Source organism: Pavona decussata, unplaced genomic scaffold (genome assembly GCF_977016875.1).
Source record: "Pavona decussata unplaced genomic scaffold, jaPavDecu1.1 SCAFFOLD_58, whole genome shotgun sequence".
Classification (NCBI taxonomy): domain Eukaryota; kingdom Metazoa; phylum Cnidaria; class Anthozoa; order Scleractinia; family Agariciidae; genus Pavona; species Pavona decussata.
Window position 1 is genome coordinate 2,540,351 of NW_028145480.1, and position 22,251 is coordinate 2,562,601.

The window sequence follows — 22,251 nt, forward strand, 5'->3', positions numbered from 1 at the left end:
AGTGTTCCCGGAATTAAACGATTGCGAGAGATCGGTAAAACATACATTCTTCGTCAGTGTAGAGCAATCGCAAGACCCTTCTAGAAAGGTAAAACGAAGACGCGCATTGCTCGAAAAGGAGTTCGACATCTCCGGACAATGCCGGAAGGAGAACAAAGAGCGTCGGAAGGTAAGCATATGCATCCCAGTTGCTTTTATCTAGTATAGTTAATTCCTATTATTTTCTACTAGTTCTCGCGCATTGTGTTAAGTTCGGGAGAATTAGTCCAAAAATAAAAACAAAAATAAAATAAAATAAAATACTTATGAGAGGCCAGATGGCTATGACGTGGCAGACGAACATAACGCAGAGATGAAAAAATCGAAAATGCAAGAATGCTATTACCTACGTATTTTTTGTTTGAAAATTAGCAACTTCAAGACGTCACCTTGTGTGAATCTAGTCCGGATGACATTTTATCTGATGACGAGCCAGACTTGGAGGAAAACTCTCCTGAGACAGATGAATTGTTGGACTATCCTCTCGACGAGACAACGGATGAAGATGACCACGATCCCAAGTGGAGCTTGTTAGTGGATAAGGCTGAGGACCAAGAGAGTGGAGATGGCGAAGGAAAGGAAACTTCAGAATCAAGAAATACTGTAAGGTAACGACATCGTGTTTTCTTAGCCACAGCTTTCTTTTGGTTTACCACTATTCATCAAGACTAGTTTCTGTTCACTTTTAACAGGGCGAGTTAACGTTACTCTAAAGTGTTTCTTCAAACTAACCTGAACATTTTTGCGGAGTAGTCAGTACTGCACTGTTCAAGTGCATTGAAAGACGCTCTTTCCCTTTCTCGTTCGCAAACCACGGCAGAATCTTCCCGACTGGCATTTAAAAAATTTACCAAAAGCATATACCCCCAAACTCACCGCCCTTTTTTTCGGCCCTTTTCACGAATCCCAGTTGCAGCAATTTTCCTCACTTTTCCATTAGGAAAGTGAGCTTAGAACATGATTTTTTTTGCAGGGGTAGCTCCTGGTGCTTTCAGCTTCATAGAGGGAACAGACAAAGTTTATAGTATTTTACAGTGCACTTATGACAATTTTCTCCGCGTTCTGCTTCAAATGCAAGGCTAGTAGTCCAAAGGTTTCCATGGAAAGGAATGGCACCATGGCCAGGGTTGTTCAACATTGCGATGTAAAATGTCAAAAGAAATTTGACTGGCAAAGCCAACCATTTGTGTTGGGAGATAACCTGCTGCATGGGAACATCCTTCACAGCTTTGCTGCATTATTGGTTGGCTCTTCCATTAGCCAGTGGCCTTAGCTCCCACGAGTCTCCTGTAGTGGGCAGTGGTAGAGCATCCGAACTAGTAATCAGAAGGTCTGAGGTTCGACTCCTGATAGATGCACTCGGATTTTTTTTCCGAGTATGCCTGTGTCATTTACTGATAAATACACCATTCTCAAGTTACTTCTTGCTTTCAAGCACATGGGCCTGTGTGTCTACGATTCAAGAACGTATTTTTACCACCAAAGCAGATTTCTCTTTCCCTCGATCCTCACTTACCGGGAAAGTAAGCTCTCCCTTATCGAGAAGATCAGAAATATGACAGATGTTGTATGGCCTGGAGAGCGTATACACTTCTTGTCCTCCTCTAATGAAGACTGCGCACTTTGAATTTAATTAGTGCAGGTCTTTCTAATTTCAAGGTATATCCTAAATTTAGTAGCTACTGACCTGGCCGAAGGTCTAGTCAATTAACGTTAATTAATGTTTTCAAAGACTTTTTCTTTGGTAAATGTTGTTTCCAAAGCAGTAATATCAGCCGTCCAGAACAAAAGTAGCGAGCGACGTTCTGGGAGACTTGCACTAATATTGAAGCTCGTGACCATCAATATATGTCAGCATTATATTTATGTTTATCATAGGCTAATTAAACTGGGAGTGGTATTGCCATGGAGCTTGAAGGCGCAAATCATGCCTGGAATGTTTGCAGAGAGCAGGGCTTGCGATTAAGGGTTTCGTGTCTGATCACCATCGAGGAATTGCTATAAAGCAGACCAAGGATAACACAGTGGCACATTGCAAAGGGACTGCATGGTTTAAGAACCTGCTCGCTGTTAGCAAGGCCGGAGAAAGGATGTGAAGTAATTGGAGAGCGGATAAAGGCTGTTAAAAACCATATCTATTGGTGCTCGACATGCAGATTTTGATTGTGTTATCCAGCGATGCTTACATACAGGCGTTATTAACCGTTTACAAACTACGTCCTTCTTGGCGCCCGAAAATTAGCATGCTGCAAGATGAACTAAGAAGGAAGAAATTTTGGTACTTGCTGGTGAGCTAGGTGCCGTTGCCATGGCAACGCAGCGAGCTATTAACCGTCCTTAATTTTTAGGACATGCACTCCTAAGATTTTTTCCATTTTTTGTCTCCAGAAAAATAGTGACGCTGTTTTCATGTAATTTTGACAGAGATCTCCTGTAAATATTGGTTTTGCACTTTAATGTTTTGTGAAGATACCCTCTGTCAGATTTGGGTTTTTGTTTGTAGGCGACGGCTACGCTTTTAGAGAACTACTGTTTTGTCAAATTTCATGAAATTCTAACGAGCGGTTCCTAAGAAAACAATTTATTTCCACTACAACCAGTCACAATTTTGGGATCGCTCTATCGACGCCATATTGCTTACCACAACCCTAGGGCGCGCTTACTAGCATCATTAACAACATGAACCTGTCAAGCTCGCACGAACTGCGTGTGGCCACCTTAAATCTACAGTAGAGACATGCCGTAATTCTGCTATGCCCTTAACCTATACTGATTACGTTTCCCTCTAATTCACAAGAAGATAGAGATCAGATTTCTTGTTTCCAAGGGAAAGACTCTTGAACCCTCTGGGATGATAACTGAAAACTGGGCCCTTATCGATGACGCCACATTTCGATGAGCTTATAAATCCCGGGAGAGCACAAACTAGGCAAATAACGGTGAATGAGACCTGTAGCTGCGGCTAAAATCACTATCACAGAAGCACGAACAGCTGGCGATTTCGCCCATCGCTTGGTGTGAACATGATCACACAAGTGTCGCTAGCTTTAAGCGTGAAACAACTAAAATCTTTCATTTCGTGAACCGTAATCTTCTAAGTAGCCAGAACTTACCATAAAAATTTCCTGTGAAGTTGTTAGAGGAAATGTGCTTTTATAACCACGAAACAAAGCGAACTTGGGCTTTTTCAATCCGCTGAATAAGGCCATGATTTTACATTTCAGAAAATGCCAAGTGCCGTGGGGGAAGGAGGAACGGACAGAAGAGAAACAAGAATTACAGAATTATTCAAACACCAAGTTTTTTAATTCCATTTATACCAGTTCGAGAGGCAGGGCGGTCACTAAGATGTACTCCATGTAGTATCAAATCAAACACCTCCAGACATTCCGGGTATAACAATTCAAACACCCAAGTACATGGCACTTTTCTTGTACAAGCCATTTCAGGTTTTAAAGCAGTAGATAAAACGAACGCTTCGATCGACGAAGCCAACAAAAGTAGAATGTTTAGAAACTAGGGATTCCAAGCAACCTCGCACTGGAACACCCAGATGACCATTTGCAGCGGTTCCTGTGGTCTCCAATCTCGGCATTTCGGAAGAACCACTTCTCAAATCCAGTTTTCCTTTTCCAGACAATTCACTGCAATTACTTTAGACTTCATGTGGCGCGGAGACCGTCACTTCTGGTGATCGAGGGCCACATTCACGAAGCCTTCCTACGTTAACATGCATCTAAAGTATTGTCATTGTAACAATGGTCTATTGTCATAGTTACAATAGTCCATTGTCACTGCAACAATAGACTATTGTCATTGTAACAGTAGCCCATTGTCATTGTAACAACAGCCTATTATTTAGAAGCAATACTTAGGATACATCTTAACTTCAGAGGGCGTAGGAATATGGCCCCAGATTTCTTGGCATTTTGGTGGGTCGCTTTCAAGATGTTTGACTCTTAACTACAGCATCCAATAAAAAAATTCCAAACAAACTCTCTTGTTCGATTCACTATACAACGGGGTGGGGTTTGGTGCGTGTTGATGTCTAATAAAAATAAATTCCGTGGGGACGAGAGAACGGCCAGACCATTTCGCGCACACCAGTTTAGCTACCAACGTGGCCTGTTCCCCAACCTTCCCACCAACCCCTTGAGTGTTTTAAAAGCCTAGTGGACAACGCCAACGTTCAAGCCGTCTTTGAGCGTCATATTGTTGAACTGCTGCCGGAGTTTCTCGCGAAGCTTGTGCCGTTGCTGTAACACGGACGAGTGATTGGCCTTGAACCGAAGGATCTCCTGTTCTGAAATGTAGAGATCTTCCTCGGACGAAACACAATCCTGAGAAATAGAGTGAATACGCAAAGTGCATCAGTTTTAGCAGATTCAGATCTTACCACACAATGAACTTATCCCTTTCGAATCTGTGGATGAACTCTTCCAACACGTCAATCTGGATAAAATCAATAATGTGAGGGTACTCGCTTCCCACAATTGTGAACTGGGCTGAAGTTAGCTACCAATTCACCCGTAAGAAGTTTGTGACCAATTCGATTAGCTTAAAGAGACACTGTCACGGCGATTTTGCTATATTTTCGTCAAAATGGCTCAAATATTTGACAAAGAACCTTTTTTCTAACATGAAATTGCTGTTAGAGCACCTAGAAGGAAATATGAAGGTATTTATCCGGGGAAGAACAAACTATAAGCAGTTTTTAGCGACTTCTCTACAATACACAGGAGGAACTTGAAAAAACTGGCCAATTTTTTAAAGTTGCAATAAATCCATTTCCATCCTAGCCATCCCCAGCAAAAGATAATTAAAACTAGTTTCTGTGCATTATTAGGGTTATTGTTAACAAAACTGAACCATTATTTTGACGATTCCATCGATTCAAAATGTTTTTTGGCTATTCAAAGTGACACAAAAAATCGGTGACACTGTCCCTTTAACATTTGAAACAAACTTGTTTTCGTTCCCACACTCCGTGCCGTGTGTAGGTTGAGTTTGTTGTTGGTTCTCGTCCTTGCTCCGAGAGGTTTTTCTCCAAGTTCTCCGGTTTTCCCATCTCCTAAAAAACCAACACTTCTAAATTCGAATTTGATCCAGAATCCGAGCGCGCCAGTTTTTTTTGTGTGTGTGTCAGAAGCCTACTTTTTGGCGACACATCCCGTTTATCTCGAACAGAAACTTGATCCACGGTAATTTACTCATAACTGTCTTCAACTTCCACTTCAGTCTCAGAGATTCCCGCTTCTCAAGGACTTAAGGACTCCGAGCCAGCAGAAGCCTTAATTCTAGCCAAACTTTTCCCTTATGGTAATTCGATACCCTCAAAATAAGAACCATTTCCCTAGCTCGTCTTACCTGTGACTCTGTTCCACCGTCTTTCCAACCCATTAACTTTAACAGCCTTTTTTCTTCATCGTCTATGCGTTCTACTGGTTTCTCTTGTTTCTCGTGTCTGGGTGAATTCGGCTAAAGGAAAACACAAGGAATTAGTCACTATGAGATTAAGGATTGAAAATAGCTGGTTCGTGTTCTAAAAAAACTGACAAAAGCAAATATTCAAACTTTGTTTCAAAATATCGAGCGCACGACAGACGTTTAGGAAAGTAATTTCGCATTTACTCAAATTCGATCAGTTGTTTGACTGTGTTTGCACCAGGTTATGTCACCACAAAACCATCATTTTGCTATGTTTGTTTTTCTAACGTAAAGCTAAAGACTCGTTACAAGACCACACATCATGCTTACTTAGTCAATAAAAGCTTCCGTTGTATAATAAGATCATTATTGAGCCACTTCACGGTCTTTTTGTCCTGCTTTGACAACGTTGCAAAGAGGGTATTTACATGGACGTTAAAACAGACATTCAGAAACTCCTTATTAATTCATAAGCCCATTGACCTATCAAATGGTCGATAACACATCACGTGCAGTGGTTTTAAAACCCGATAAAACCTCCCTCTTATTAGTATGCGGTGTTTAAAGTTCTTCTCGTATGCTTATTTCCAACGTTCACAAAAGCATCATTGTTATGAACTCTATCGACACACGCTATTCCAGGAATGTTTTTGAAGCCGTTCAAAAAACTCACGGCACGTGTTTTATCGAGACTAAAACCACTCGGCATGTTGTAAATCCCGATAAAACACTGCTGCTCGTGTTTTAAAACATTACAACAAAATTACCAGTCAGACTTTTTCAATACCAAATTTAAACAAAACATTACGTTCTTCCTACCTTCTTGTCTTTACTTTTGCTCTTCTTCCTCTTGCCCTTCCCATTTACACTTTGACAGGATCCGCCACTGCTGGGGCTCCCAGACAAACAGTCCGTACACGTGACTTCATCCTCAGCCTCTACCCCGCAACTATCCTGGACATGACTACAAGTGTCCCCCTCCTGGTGTACCCCTCCGGACCATTTGTTGTATTCTGCCACATAACTAGGGAAAGAGAAACCAGCTATCAACCATAAGGAATACTGCACTGCTTCACAAAGCTGTCACTCGAGGTGGAAAAAACAAAACAAAACCAAACTAAAAAAAAAAAAAAAAAAAAAACCCAGGACTTTCAATAGCATTTTCATGGAATTGGATACGAGATTGGGGACGAGTACGAGTTTTCGAGTGCTTAGATAATCACTTGTCATAGCAATCTTGCTTTGTAGATAAGGGGTAATGCAGTAATACGCCGGTGGGGAGTAGAGACGAATGTTTGGTTTATCACCAGAGTTGATAATTGAGGGTAAATTGGCCACTGTAAAGAGATTCGAATCTCTTTACAGTGGCCAATTTACCTTTAAATTATCAACTCTGTTGATAAACCAAACATAAAAAACCCACATCTCGCAGTCAAAATGACTTAATTTACATTACATACATGTAGGTTGACTACAAAATAGCTAGGTCAAATCAGGAGGCGACGAACAGCGAACTTAGAACTGGCAGTGAGGGGAATCCGACTGTTTAATTAAAACAAGGCATTGCGATGGCTGGAAACGGTGTTGACGCAATGTGATTTCTGCCCAGTGCTCTGAACGTCAAAGACAATTTGAATTGTACTGAGAAAGTAGCCAGTCACTCACCCACAGTCCCCGTTTCTGTAGCCCGTCCTCTTTGACTTTCCCCGCTCACAATTATTCAAGTCGTCACAGCTACAAGGTGACCCATTACTATCGGCATCATCCTCGTCATCCTCCCAGCAATCTCTATGGCCATTGAGTTCCTCAGTCTCTTCCACAATCTCATTCACACAAACTTCTTCTTCTTTCGGTGATTCTTCCTCGGCTTTCAGTTCAATGTTTGTTGTTTGAGTTATTTGCGAATCGCATTTACATTTCTCCTTGCGCTTTGCTTTCTTTTTCAATCTTTTTTGCTCTCTTTTTAGCTCCTTTACTCTCTCTGCCTTAGATATCTCTTCAACAACTTGTTCTAGCCTTGAAATGCCTTGCTTTTCCTCGACAGCTACCTGTGGAGTTGTAAACATCATAAAATTTTGCATCAGTGCATACAAAGAGCACTGTTCAAATGGCAACCCTAGTCTGTGCAAGTTGGTAAAAACCTTTTTCAACAGACTTGCGTGCAAATTTTGAACCCAAATGCCATCAAACTGTATGCAGATAAACGTACGTGGATACTAGTAGTGAAGAGGGTTCATTTGTAAAGAAACTGTATTGCTACATCAGTGGGGAGTGGAAACTGTAAGTTGGAAAGTTGTATCGGTTTACAAGTCTCCTAGGTCACTGCTAGTATTGAATATTTGGTTTTATCAACTCAGCTGATAAGGTAATTTAGCCCCCATAGAGAAGTTCTAGGGCTGACATTTCAGGCATTAGCCTTAAAATTCACTTTCAGCTATTGATGGCCAGGACGGAAACAAATAAACACCTCCATAGAAAGCTAACTAGTGGTGTCCGTAATAACAAACAGAGCATAATTATTTCTGAGGTTCCCTGGTTAATAATCCAATCTCCCTGTTAATTGAGCCCAAACCTTGTTCTCCAGCACCCGACTGCAAGTTTGAAATCTCATAAAAACTGTAAGTTTCCTACAATCTCACCTCAAAACTTTTCCTAAGGGCATCAACACCCAGGTAAAAAAGCATTTGCCAGGTTTGTTCTTCAGCCCTCAGTTTCTGCCAAAGCCGATGGAGCCTCTCCCAAAGGTGAATTCCAAGACATGTCAACACCTAATAAAAAGGGAAGAATGAAATGAAACAAACCCTAACCCTATTACGATAATTCCTAAAAATTCCATTAGATGGTATTCTAACATTTGAAATTCGACCTCAAACGAGTTTCTCATCCTCTAAAGGCCCACTAAACAGTTTCAATACTTGACCAACATTCATTCAACAAAGGTGGAATGGATGTTGGTCAAACGTTGGACAAATGTTGAATAGAGTGCTCAAACAGCTTCAACACCATTCAACATTTTTCAGAGCAAAGGAAATGTTGAATCAATATTGAATGAAAGTTTAAACCAATTCAAATTTGATTCTAACTCACTTTCAACAACATTGAATGACCTGTTCAAACACCCCAGACATTTGGTTAAAAAAAATGTTAAATGCACGTTGCAGCAAATGTTGAAACCGTTTAAATGGGCCTTAATATGAATTTGGGTGATGCTTTACAGAAATCACTGTACTTCAGTGGGTTTTACCATCTTGAAAAAGAACAAGTAAAGTCAACTCCCTTTATTGCAGACACCCTACGGACCGTGAGGTAGAATTCTTAATAGCGAGAGTCCGTAATAGCAGGAATTTATTTCAGTTTTGCCGGGGATTTAGCCTTAAGCTAATTTTAAGCTAGTGATAAACAAAAGTCTATGTCAAAATTGAGGAACCAAAAATCTTTTTGAAGAATCCTTATTGACTGGTAATTAAACTTGAATCATAGTTCCATTAACCCAGGATAAGCTTAATCGGGCTTTGAACAACTAGGCCCTGGAAGGTGAATCTGCTTCCAGGCCAAAAAGGTATGTTTATTTACCAGTCTGTATGAATACACATGTATAATAAAGTACTTAAGTGTGATGTCATAAATATTTGAATTTTCGAAATTATGGAATTTATTAAGATGTTTGTAAAGAGCGAGATGAAAATGCCTACTTGCCAAAATTCAGCACCTTATTTCAATAAGGGAGTGAAATATTGGGACTTTTATGCTCCAACGAACCCATACAAATCCTTTTAACTTTGTCTCTGTTCTAAACGTTTAGAACAGAAACAAATTTACAAGGATTTCAATGGCGTCGTTGGAGCATAACAATACTAATATCTCACCCCCAAATTGCAATAAGGTGCTGATTTTTGGCAAGTACGCATTTTTCATCATGCTCTTTCAGAATATCTTGGCAAATCCTATAATTTTGGAAATTTAGTTTTTGCAACATCATCACATTAGGGCTCTGTTTCTTACTTCTTCCTGAGCAATGTCCAGTGTCTTGGCATGCCTTTCTCTCCTTCTGAAATGGCAATTGAGCAAATTAGCTGCAGGCTCTGTACGAGATGTTTTACTGCAGATCAGTCACGTGGAACATAACGGACAATCAGGGAGACATAAGTAGAAAGGTTTGAATAGGTAATCTTGGCTGAAATTTGCTTCTTCATGCCCTGTGGGGGACATTTTAATAGCAGGGTCAATTTAGGATGTTCTTCATAAAGATGTTGGCAAAAATTAATCATCACCTGAACATATTTTAAGAATGGTGCATCTTTTACTACTAGCATAAGTTCTGCACATCTTGAGATGGCCTCTTAAGGAAGGCACCTACTAATTCAGAGGTATTTTTGCATGCTGCTCGACTACATCTTTGTAAGGGCTATTGAAATCCAAAAAGAAAACTTGGGGAAGACAAAAATTTTTCGGAGATAATTAAGCTTCAATTTGGAAAACAATGCCATATATACATGATGTATTTTAAAGCTTTTTGGAATTATTGTTGCTTTTAATGATCTCTGAAAAATGTGTAGCTACCCCAGTTTTCGTTTTGGATTTCAATAGCACTTGTTAAAATCTGCTTTTCCCACATATTCATAAACCAGGCAAAAATACATGTACCTCTGTATTTCGAGGCACTGTCCTTAAACTGGGTGTACAATATAAACTTCCTTTTGCAATACTATGATTTGTTAAGTTGTTGCATGAGTAACTTTTACAAATTAAAGCACATGACAAACTAAATAAATCACTTTTATGAGAATTACCCTCCTGCGAGCTCTGGCTCTGCTCGACCAATCAGATGAGCGATATAGTCTGTATCACAAAGAACATGGACATGCCGCTCTTGGGGACAGCTCTTGAGACCATCGTACAAGGCTGCACAATAACTGAGGAAAATAATGTATTATTGCATAAGCTTCTGATTTAAATGTTTAAGTTGAAAACTATGTAGTTCTTCAGTTGTTAGAATGCTGATAACACTCACCCCTTTTCACTAGGTCCATCTAAATCTCCAGCCAAAATGCTGTAAGCTCTTAGAACCTTTGATTTGCATTCTGTGCAAAACCTGAGAAGGTGAAAAAAGAAAAAAAGGTTTCAAAATTACACTATGTAATAATCATTACCAAACCTCGCACAGACGTAAACTACAGTCTGGCGCACTGGTACAGTAAGGATGTGTACAAGTCTTGTATTGGTACAGGTTGGAGTTGTGCAAATTTTGAACAAATATAGTGTGAATATAACCTACATGTAAGAGTGCACAATGTTATGGGTATTTTATGCGGGTAGGCACAGGACAAGGTTGAAATGGGCTGCAAATTCATAAGGGAACATACTTTAAATAAGTATTAAATCAAAGATGCCCAATGAGAATATTAATTATTAAGCAAAATACTTAGAGAATATTACATTTTCTATTCAGAATCATTAGCTGAATATTTCACATGACAGAAAATCTACTTAGAAGACAGAATCTTTATCATCTGAAGTATTTTCTTAGCTGCTACACTGGCTCTGTGAAAATCGTACATGTAGCTGGCTTTGTTCTGTACCCAGAAGGAGATTTTTATCTCTCCAGAAACAAAAGGGTTTAAGGAAACTAAGAAAAATTAAGAAACGTTTTTCATCACAATTCAATCTGAATATGCCATGCAATTAAGGCCTTCTGAGGAGATAATCCACCCAAAAGATTTATTGGGTGTTAAATGCAAGGAAAGTTCAAATGCTTGATTGAGATTTTATCAATAATGGGAACATCTATCTCATGAGGGTTTTTAAAGTTTGGAGATGTGAAGAGAAAAGAAATGAATCACCCAAAAAAATTAACACCACAACAAAGCTTGTTTTCTCTCTCTGCGAATTTCAGTTCATCTTTTTAACATTTTTCTTTAACGCACAACGTCACATTACTCACCTATGTTTTCTAAGATAATTCTCTAACGTGTCCAAAAGAGCATCTGAATCAATCAACACCACCTAAATGTAGCAGAGGTATGTTAACAGGGACTATGCCATGTATTAAATGCAGCTGTACAATAAATTATTGTGTAGTTATGAAATGAAGGGAAGTCCAGGGCTAGAGACTAACTTTTTAGCTTACTAGCCCACTGGCTAGTAAAAGGTCTGATTTCACTAGCCAAAACAAAATTTACACTAGCCGCACTTTTCACTAATTGGTTTTATGAAAAGGGGAGGGAGGTCATTTTTTATTAATGTGTAATAATTAAGAAAAATCTCCCACACCTGTAGAGGATTTTTCACTGTTTACAATTTGTATTATTTGTGATTGAAATTTCAAGTTGACCTTAAACATGAAAAAGCCATAACTCTAGCCATGCAGCACGAAAAGCACCCGAACTTAGGTCTTGTTCTCTTGATTTGCATTTGTGATTATTAAATAATTGTCATCTTCATTTTCTGTCTAGCACTCCAGTGCTTCCCAATTTTTACTACCCAAAATGGCTAGTGAAAGCACAAAACCTACTAGCCAAAATGTCTGCAGCTAGTTGGCTACCATTAGTATTGAGCCCTGAAGTGACAATTTGAATAGCAGTGGATGGAGAGTTAAGCACATAATGCTGTGCTACTATACCTCATCTCGACACTCCTGAGATAATAAATCCCACACATCTATCCAGCTTCTAAAAATGGACAGGAATGATGTGAATATCAGTGAAGGTGAAAAAAATAATGTTGCTGTCTTCTCTTACTTCCATATCATCAAGATTTAATATTTTACAATGACAATTAATACAGTTTGAAAATGTATTCAACATGTTATGTGATGTTTATGACATCCAATTTTACATGCAATTCAAGACATCAACTGTATTTTACATACATGTAACCAAGAAGTAAGCTAGCTGTGTTTACTTTTTGTACCATAGTTAACGAACTTTCACGTGTGACCACAAGCAATGTACATTGTAGTATTCTGCGGCTTTGACTTACCCAGATGGTCTTGATTTGTGAGTTTCCAAGGAATGCAGAGGGCACCGCCTAAAAAAAAGGAATTAAGAAACAAGACAGTTAGTGATGAAGAAATTTAACATTGAAAAGCAGCCATCAGTAACATCAGTCTTCATGTATACTATTTCCCCTTGCCAATTGATCTAAAATGACGATTGCTACATCATAAAAAGATAATTAAAACAAAGGAAATCATCACTGCAAAGGAGGTTTGGAAATGTGATTTCAATAATATATAAAAGTTCACCAAGTTGTATAAATCATAATGTAATAATAATGTTTAATAATTAGCCTTGATACATAAGCTGTCCATTTGTTCAACTTAATTACAAACATGACTTAACTTTGTAATAGAGTTGAAATATTGTAAGTTTTTTTTTCTTGTTGTAATAAAACAAAACTTGTAATTATCTGTAATTATTATGATTTATTCAATTTGGTGAACTTTTGCTTTAAATTTTGCAAGAATTATTAATCCCCTGCTGCCTGTACAAATGTCAACCCAGTGACCATTAACGAACCACCAAACCCTGGTTGCAGTAGGGGGGTTCTAAACATAACAAGGCTACTAAGTGGTCTTTTCGTCAAGCAAAAAGAGGGTGGCAGTCATAATGTGAGTTTCAACGTATTGCTTTCATTGCATCTGAAACCTGTATACAGTACCTGTTACGTCTGCACTTAGGAATGGATTCTACCATCTCATTCAGTCTGGATCTAAAGAGCAATGCAGACAAGGAGAGTTACAAAAACTGAAATGATAAAAATATTAATGTACTTGCCTAATGCATCAGTCAATTCCAACAGTGCCCATCCCCAAAAAATAGGTCATTCTACAGCTCTAGCGTCCCATTTTATGTCCTATCTAGACGTATTCAATAAGAAACTTACTGTATTTGCCGATAAATTTGTCATTAAGGAAGCGACAATGCTGTAGGATGAAAAAAGTGAGCTGGTCAAATGCCCTGAGGTACTTGGGTTGAAGGCTAATGCCTGACCCCCGGGATGGACAGTGTGGGAAAATGCCCCACTATTGCCCCAGGGAAAGGGGGGGGGGGGATGGGCACAGCTGGAATTGACTGATGCATAACACAGACTAAAACATCTGCACTACACATAAGTAGTGTCTAGCTTGACTTACCCGTGTACATAAAATAGTGCATACACAAGTTTTGGGTCTTGGAGGAAGGGATCATCGATTGTCAAAACTAAAGAGGAAAAAAACAATTATAGAAAGTCATTTTCAAATAACAAGCTTCATTTCAATACTGTCTCAAATTTAAGCACCCAAGTTCTAGTTCAAAATCATCTTCAATCTAATTGGATATAACCATACCAATAGAACAATGACCTTGTGCAAAAGCCAATCACAGAGTGTACTCAGATCTGGGTGTGCCATAGACCTTTTTCATAAATGGCGGGCTGCCGATTTATTATTCCTTTCAATATGTGTTAATTTAAGCCCTAAAAACCTCGTTTTAGAATATTGAATTTTGCACATGCTAAAGAGGCTAGTAAGGCTAATTTCCATGAAAATAAAAAATAATTAATCGGCTGCCATTTATAAAAAAAGGTCTATTGAGATCTAGAACAAGGATTTGGGTGCTAATTCGCAGATGGTATTTTGCAGCGGTTGATTCCATCTGTGGTGCAGGTTAACCAAACAGTGAAATGCCAAAATTATTCCCACATCTGCTGCAAAATAAGCATTAGCTTACCTCCACTGTTTGTAATCATCAGAGGCTCCAATGCAGGCTGACCTGACTCGACCAACTGGTTGTACAATCGCTCAACACTTCACAGGGACAAACAATAGCTTTGATTAATGGCTAAATCATTTAACTTTAATGAGGTTCAAAAATCTGTTTCAAACAGATTAATGAATAATATTTGCAAGATAACTCAGGTAAAAGGACGCCATCACGACATTCCCGTATAATACCATTGTGAAATAATTTGTCTAACTAAGATGAAAATATTAATATTCTGCCTTTAAAATTAACTTACAATATACAGTTACTATGGAATAACTATCACCAGAATTATCGTATAGAATTGTGACATAGTTTCAATTACCAGACAATAAAAATTTTATAGCAAGCTTTAATAAACTGTTACAAAATTTGATGGGTTACATAATCCATTTCTCCAGCACCTACTTTTTCAAACTACCTGTAGTGATTTGTATTATGGAGGTGCACATGCATGTATGCGAGAAGAGCTTCTGGTGTACATGTACTTTTGCTGAGAGCTCATCAGCTCATGAGTGAAATATATTTATCAGACAGTGTTAAACCAAACAATTCAGTGCCTGTCTTTGCATGTCCCAAAACATTCAGATGATTTCTCTTAAAAGCACACATGATCATGTACTGCTTTGCCAACAAAGTAGGACATAAACATAAAATTTACCATCTTTAGATGTAAAATGGGAATAGCTGGCAACTGCCAGATTGTAAGTGACATCAAGTGTGAATGCTTTATTAAATTGGCCCCTGGCTCAAGCTCTAAGTACAACTGTGTCTGCATGTCCAGCACCCTTTCATTACTTTCAATTTATCACCCAAACGGTGAGTAGCATAGCCAATCAGATTTACAGCACACTTGTGATTATAGCAAGCTGGTAAGTTTATAATTAAAAAGGCATACAGACACATGTCAGAGTATTACAAAAGTTAGGAGAATGAGAAACAAGGGAGTGGCCAAATGTTTCCTAACTGATGTTACAAGTTCTTATAAACATGTACAAGTGCTTCTTTCAAAATTATCTATATACAACACACATCAGACAAATGTTTCCTACTTTCTTTAGGAAATAACCCATACAAAACATACCATGTTCCTCAAGATTTATACAAACATCTTTAGATGTACTATTTATACTCCAAGTTTCATTGCCATAGCTTTAATAATAGTCATGGCGTTATGGAGGGAAGGAGGGCACAAGCATGGCTTTAAACCAATTTCAGAGAACCAATTTACCAAATGTCATTTTCTAAATCTGCTCTCTATCTCAAACAGAAACTGATTTCCTTCTGCAGTACACTCTCACCTTCACCTAGGTAAGGGGAACCAGTCTGTGAATTTCAGAGTGGGGATGTGCCACTGCAACTCTTTGAAACCCTCAGCTCACACCAGATTGCATTCAGTTGCATTTTCCAACCCTATTCTAAACTAGACAATAAAAATTCCTACTCTATCCCAGACTCAGACTCAATTCTTATTGCAGACTTAATTCTTCACTGATCAGTTCACCATTCAAATAATGATACATGTAACCAACAAAAATTATTCGATTCACTCTACCAGAGGGCTAATATATAACACGCAAAACATCAGCACTGGAATCTTTGCACGGCGGCCAATTTACATTGTACCTATTTTAATAGTTATTAACTCTCTTGGTAAAACCAAACATTTGTTTTAGACCAGAACTGTCTAATTTCTATACCCCACCTCACTGCCTGAAAACCATACCCTTGACAGCCGTACCAATTCTATAACTGATCCTGTTATCTTGAAAAGAAAATTTGTTTTTTGCACTTGCAACTGGGGTGTTTATAGTAATAGACTGTACTGCAAATCTTTGGAGATTGTATGTATTAGGGAATGTCCTTGATGGGGCTAACATCAGGTGTTTCCTTTTATGTTCTTTTATTATTGACCGCACTGCATTAATAAACCGATGCATACAACAATATTGCTGCATGCAATGGTTTATTAGCCAGTGCAGTCAACTCTCTTAGCAAGCACCACTGTAAGGCCTCGACTAAAGAAGACAGCTACAGCAAGTCCAGGCACAAACTCTCTCAAAAGGGAACAGCTCTCTTAGGTGGATAGATATGATAGGGCTAGTACCCAGTTAGCTCAGTTGGTAAAACACTGGTCTGTTGAGCATGTGGTCGCTGGTTCGAACCCCTGACGGGACCAACACTCAGGGTCTTAAAATAACTCAGGAGAAGTTGCTGCGTTTACTTTGACATCTACAAAGGGTTAGAATTTCACATGGCTCAGAGAACAGCGTAGAAAAGGCACCCCCGTCTAGAATTCGGGAAGACAAAAGACTGAACTACTGGGGATGTAACGAACCCTGGCAGTGACCACCCTCAGCATGTGATCAGCTTGGTATTTGTGATTCTCTGAAACACTTCTGAGTGAATGAGACCACAACTCTGTATATCAACCAGAAGTACAGTCAACTCCCTTTATTGCGGACACCCTCGGGACCACGAGTTAGTGTCCTTAATAGCAAATAGCAAGAGTCTGTAAAAGTGGGAATTTATTTCAGTCAAAAGTCTGTTATTTATTTTTTCCGCGGATTTAGCTGCTGTCCGTAATAGCGAGGTGTCCTAAAGCAAGAGTTGACTGTAAATGGAATTTGCTGAGCGCTGGGAAACAACACATAGATGTAGAGTGTCAACCTTAAAGAGTTCACTTTATGCTATTCTCACAGTTCATAAACTAAACTGCACAAACAACAGTTTACTTTGTACACATCTTGCAGACGGTGCAAAGGGGCAACGTGCAGTTCCATAAAATATCCATACCCCCTCCACGGAAGGTTTTTTTTATTTTAACCCCCCGCCACCTCGGAATTTCCGTTCCAGAGGGTTTATGATGACCCCCCCCCCCCCCCCACCCCTTCGGAATTTCTGGGTTTTTAAAATCCTCCTTCCTGAACCCCTCAGAAGTTCGAAATCCGTTTAAACTAAGAAAATTGACGACGCACACTATTACGGTCAATTTTTTTTTATTATTGAAGCAACGTCGACTACTCTAGTTTTCAGCTATTAACAACATGTTGCTATTTTACTTGTTTATCCTTTTGCTAAAATTATATCCGGAAAAATTGGAAAAAAAACTCTAAAATGGTAACTTGATTTTTTACGTCAATAAAACACGGCTTAATTCTTTGTTGTTGCATAGTTTACGTTTATAACTTTCTCGAGCGCTTAAGAAATTATCTCTATCACATTACAACTTTTCTTTTTCACCTAAAAACGACTGGCCTTTGCAAATTCCATTTTCGTTATGCAGGGCTGCAAATAACGGCCGGTCAACGGACAATGTCCGGTCAAAATTGGATATTGACCGGACAAACCCTTGGATTGCCGGACATCTTGTCCAGTCCTTTACCCACTCGTTCAGAGAAATTTTAATTTTTAACTATTTGATAATCACGAGGGACAACATTCATGTTTCCGAAAGAAAAAGAAAGCGAATATAAAACTAGACAAATTAGTGGTCGAAAAATTCCCGGTAGTCAGAAATTTCCACGACGTTATCAAGTCCTATCGCAACCGCAAATCATCGTGTCTTCCGTTACTAATTATGTACTTTAAGTGTTCCCAATTAGTAGAAGGTTTTACCTTTGGCTAGATACCATGATTGATTATTTGATTGATTGAATGATCGGAAAGTACCCTCACACGAAGACTAATCTCGTGGCACCAAGAACACTCCACATAGCATTTGTTGCAAAAAGCGAACAAACCGTACGTTACTTCCGGCACACCCTGCAAAACATGCTTGGTTACTAAGCTTTCTGGCGATTTCAATTATCGATGCAACTCAAAAATGGAGCGTATAAAAGTGGAAGAATAAGGTCGTCTTAAAGGAATTCTAAATGGAAGAAAGTCAGCGAGCGCAACGCTTGTACTTGGAACTAGAAATACGTGACTCGTCCATACAGTGCTGCCGAATTTCGAAACCCTAAGACGATAATTTATGAATTAAAGTTAAGCCAAAGTGCGATATTTCATTGATTTTGCCAGATGTAAAGTAAAACGGACAATTGCGGTTGTATCTTGTGTAAGCGTTCCACGTATTGGAGGCTGCTTCTGCAATAAAGAGTAGTTAAACTATTAACTTGTAATTTTTGTTGCCAAATCGACTTAGATTCAGTTGTTTTTTAGTTATAAAAGGATCTGGGCTCACTATGGCAAGAGTTACAACAGTTAAAATTTGACCGGCCAAAAACGGGTAGTGTCCGAGCAAAAACATGTTTGACCGGACAACGTGACCGGCGCCTGCCTGTTAGTTATTTGCAGCCCTGTTATGACCTCCGCAGGAAAACGTTTGCTATTACCGCGAAGAAACCGCTATGAACATAAGTTGCACATTGAATATACGATGCTGGATTTTAATTTATCAAGTAGAATTTTGAAGAACTTTGAAAACCCAGTTGAAACTGGCTACCTGCACAAAGCCGCCTTTGTGAACAGTTTCAAAAGGTTCTCCTTTCAAAACTTCAAAATTAATTAGTCCGTTCAGGGCTGCAAATAACTAACGGGCATCCGCCGGTCACGTTGTCCGGTCAAACATGTTTTTACTCGGACACTACCCATTTTTGGCCGGTCAAATTTTAACAGTCGTAACTTTTGCGATGGTGAACCCAGATTGCACAGTAATCCTTTTATAACTAAAAAACAACTGAATCCAAGTCGGTTTGGCAATAAAAATTACAAGTTAATAGTTTTACTACTCTTTACTGCAGAAGCAGCCTCGCATTCAGTACGTGGAACGGTTACGCAAGATACAACCGCAATTGTCCGTTTTACTTTACATCTGCCAAAATCACTTATAATTAAATATTACATTTTGGCAATCGCCACATCATTTCTACAACTGAACCTAAAGTACTGTAAAATGTGCAGATTATTTGAAAGCTGAAGGGTTCAATCGATCTCTTAACTACTTTGAAAAAAGAAGCTAACTGAAATGTAAACATAAACAAGAAACACTTAACTTTAATTCATATATCGTCTTAGGGTTTCGAGCATCGGCAGCACTGTATGTAATTGTATTAAATGCCTTTCTTCCGTTAAGAAGAATCCCTAAAAGACAACCTTATTCTTCCACTTTTTGTGTTATACGCTCCATTTTTGAGTTGCATTGAGTGATGAAATCACCAGAAAGTTTTTAGTAAGTAACCAAGCATGTTTTGCCAGTGTTTTGCAGGGTGTGCCGGAAGTAACGTGTGGTTTGTTCGCGTTTAGCGCTTTGCAGCAAATGCTACGTGGAGTATTCTCGGTGCAGCGAGATTATTCTTCGTGAGGGTGCTTTCCGATCATTCAATCAATCGAACAATCAATCACTTTATTTAAGAGTCAGTCATGGTTTCTAGCCAAAGGTAAAACCCTCTACTAATTGGAAACACTTAAAGTAAATAAAATAACGGAAGACACGATGATTTGCGGTCGCGACAGTTAGGGCTTGATGACATCGTCGAAAATTGCGACTACCAGGAATTTATCGACCACTAATTTATCTAGTTTTATATTCGTTTTTTCTTTCTTTCGGAAACATGAACGTTGTCCCTCGTGATAATCAAATAGTTAAAAATTAAAATTTCTCTGAACGAGTGGGTAAAGGACTGGACAAGATGTCCAACAATCCAAGGATTTGTCCGGTCAATACCCAATTTTGACCGGACATTGTCCGTTGACCGGCCGTTATTTGCAGCTCTGCCGTTGATTCACGTCTTGGCACTGAGATTGTGAATAAAATGAATTCGAGAAAGAAAAGAAGTTTGTGTTTTCAACGCTTTATGTCAGGCTTTTACAAAATAAACGTCGCTGTTTCACGTCCAACCGAATTCAATCTTGAGCAAAATTTGCACACATCGGAAAAGTTACACATTTGGTGCCACAGGATCAAATTTCAACTCCAATGTCCATTAATATTCACTGGATGGAAATATCTCTGCAGAATCTTTTCCCCTTCTTCCAGAAATCTTTTTTGTGAAAAATTGCATTGGAGAAATTACACGTTTTGTGGCCGCGGTTAAATAATTTTCCGTAGGAAGTAAATTCATCGAACATGACAGCGCTGCACACCCGTTGTACATTTCGTGGTGTCAGAAATAGATTTCAACCGCAAACTAGCCTGTGGAACTACGAGAAGGCCATGCTCATAAAAAATAGTTGCTTTGTTCAGAAACCTTTTAATCTCCTCATTTGATGCTACAATACAAGTAAAGAGGGCTTTTATTTAATTCAAATCTCGAACTTCAAACGATTGTGAAGTCACAGCCATGCACGGCATGATACTGATTGATCGCGCTGCGAGCGAAGTCGAACTTCGCAGAACAGAAGGATAACAACAGTTCTAACAAAATGACTTTTTCCAGAATGATTCATAGTTCACGCTGCTTTTGTGCTGGATTATATTTATTTTTCCGCAGTGGCGACTGAAAATTCTTGTCAGCCAACTTTGTGCCTTGCTTACGATTTTTTCGTGAATTTCCTTACCCTCTGGAGAAATTCTTCATAGGACAACCCCCCAACCCCTTGGAAATTTCCGTCTATTAGCTCCCCCCCCCCCCCCCTCGGAATTTCCATTGACCTTCCGTGGAGGTGGAGAGGGGGGGGGGGGGGGGTATGGATATTTTCTGGAACTGCACAATAGACGACAAAGATATTGAAAACAGAAATAAAAGATGTTTGTATGTTCCAGGTATTATTTGCGTGCTGCTAAGTAATATTGGGTAATGAAGGCACAATATCAGAAAGATTCAGCCAACAACATCACAACCCTCGTTAATTATAACGAAGATTTGTATCCTTTCTATCATCAAATCCAGCATGTGCTAAGAACAACATCAATAATTTTACATGAAGCCATTTAAAGGCAAATAAAATTAGAAATCAACGATGTAAGTTACAGAGATTTCTCCTGGAATGCTAAATAATTAATCTCCAGGCGATGAGGAAATAATATGAAAATAGAAAAGTGCGTTAATGATTCCTTTACCTTCTACGACATCCGACACACGGTACAGAGTGAGATAAAAACGATAGAACATCCTTCTGCCGTACCATCGTAGCGACGGCAAGATCATCCGCGCTGAGACACTGAAAACGCTGCAAATGACAAGAAATTCGATCAGAACAACCTACCAAACGTTTCCTGTAGCGATGTTTACATCATAGACGTAGACAACTTGAATAGTAATTACCGAGTATTGTGGAGAAAAACCAAATTAGTTCAAAATTTTCCAGCGAGTTCTTCTGCGAAATTTTTAATTTCATTTTTAAAGTGTACTGCTTGATAATTAACGCTGAGACTGCAAGTTACAGCGGTGTCGATGGTTCTCGCACCAGTTATTTTGGACATGTTATATTTATTAAATTTGATTTATATCACAATCTATCAAGCGACTATTTGGCTTAAAAGAGGCACTTCTGCTAAATTTAACTTCTCCAGCGCAAGGACACTTCTCAGAAGATAACAATTTTCTTCAAAATAGCGCGCAAAAACCACGTAAATTTCAAAATATTCGACCCTGACCTTGTTGAAAGCTTGAAGTTCGTCTTCGTTGACTTGGCGAGTTGAAATCACGGTTTCGGGAATTTCCATTACCATCTATACAAAAAAGAAACAGAACTGACACTAGACAAAAAGCTCAAGGAAACCAACTATCTTCCGAGGAAATAAGAACACAATAAGCACAATGTACAATACCGTTAAGGTGTCTTCAATATTTAGAGGGATTTGTCTCCGCTCGAATGCGAAGTCAGCTTCGTCACGGCACACCGCTACGAGTTTCGCCATTTTTATCCACTTCAAACAGCGTCAATACGCCAACAACGACTACTTGGGATTCTCAAAAGGTAGATAACACTCTCTGAACGTTGTATTTCCCTGGAAAGCGCTCAGAATTCTGTTTCTGAGCGAACAAACTCAAGGTAAATATAAATCTCACTTCCTACACCATTCCAATCTTGTAATCCATCTATACCAGCGAACTTAGCGCGCCGAGAACTGCAAGAATTATCCAAGATTCTTCGC

The 22,251-nt window shown here is 39.0% G+C and overlaps 1 protein-coding gene across 2 annotated transcripts; it reads right to left on the reverse strand.

The window, feature by feature from the left end:
* Positions 1-3,315: 3,315 nt before the first annotated feature.
* Positions 3,316-22,239, reverse strand: LOC146479642 (gametogenetin-binding protein 2-like). 2 transcript variants are annotated; one of them, XM_085110496.1, is made up of 17 exons: positions 21,925-22,239; positions 21,751-21,825; positions 21,214-21,323; positions 14,178-14,254; positions 13,601-13,667; positions 13,126-13,176; positions 12,445-12,492; positions 12,086-12,134; positions 11,408-11,469; positions 10,478-10,558; positions 10,257-10,379; positions 9,469-9,514; positions 8,106-8,234; positions 7,132-7,514; positions 6,286-6,490; positions 5,407-5,517; positions 3,316-4,379 (listed from the first exon to the last, which is right to left on the reverse strand). In XM_085110496.1, exons 1-17 carry the CDS (start codon positions 22,012-22,014, stop codon positions 4,209-4,211), a joined length of 1,878 nt encoding a protein of 625 aa, XP_084966622.1. In that variant the 5' UTR covers positions 22,015-22,239; the 3' UTR covers positions 3,316-4,208. The 2 variants fall into 2 exon arrangements, with proteins under 2 accessions (XP_084966622.1, XP_084966624.1); XM_085110498.1 differs by having other exon boundaries at positions 4,058-4,379; positions 9,469-9,511; positions 21,925-22,165.
* Positions 22,240-22,251: the final 12 nt, after the last annotated feature.

What these genes read in the sequence shown, in the direction of transcription:
- LOC146479642 (XM_085110496.1), bottom strand. Translation starts at nt 22,014, where the DNA reads ATGGCGAAACTCGTAGCGGTGTGCCGTGACGAAGCTGACTTCGCATTC. An exon ending in TGTGTCGGATGTCGTAGAAG is followed by an intron (nt 14,255 to 21,213) that starts GTAAAGGAATCA and finishes GTCCCTGTGAAG; the next exon opens with TGTTGAGCGATTGTACAACC. An exon ending in TACAGAAACGGGGACTGTGG is followed by an intron (nt 6,491 to 7,131) that starts GTGAGTGACTGG and finishes CTCTTTCCCTAG; the next exon opens with TTATGTGGCAGAATACAACA.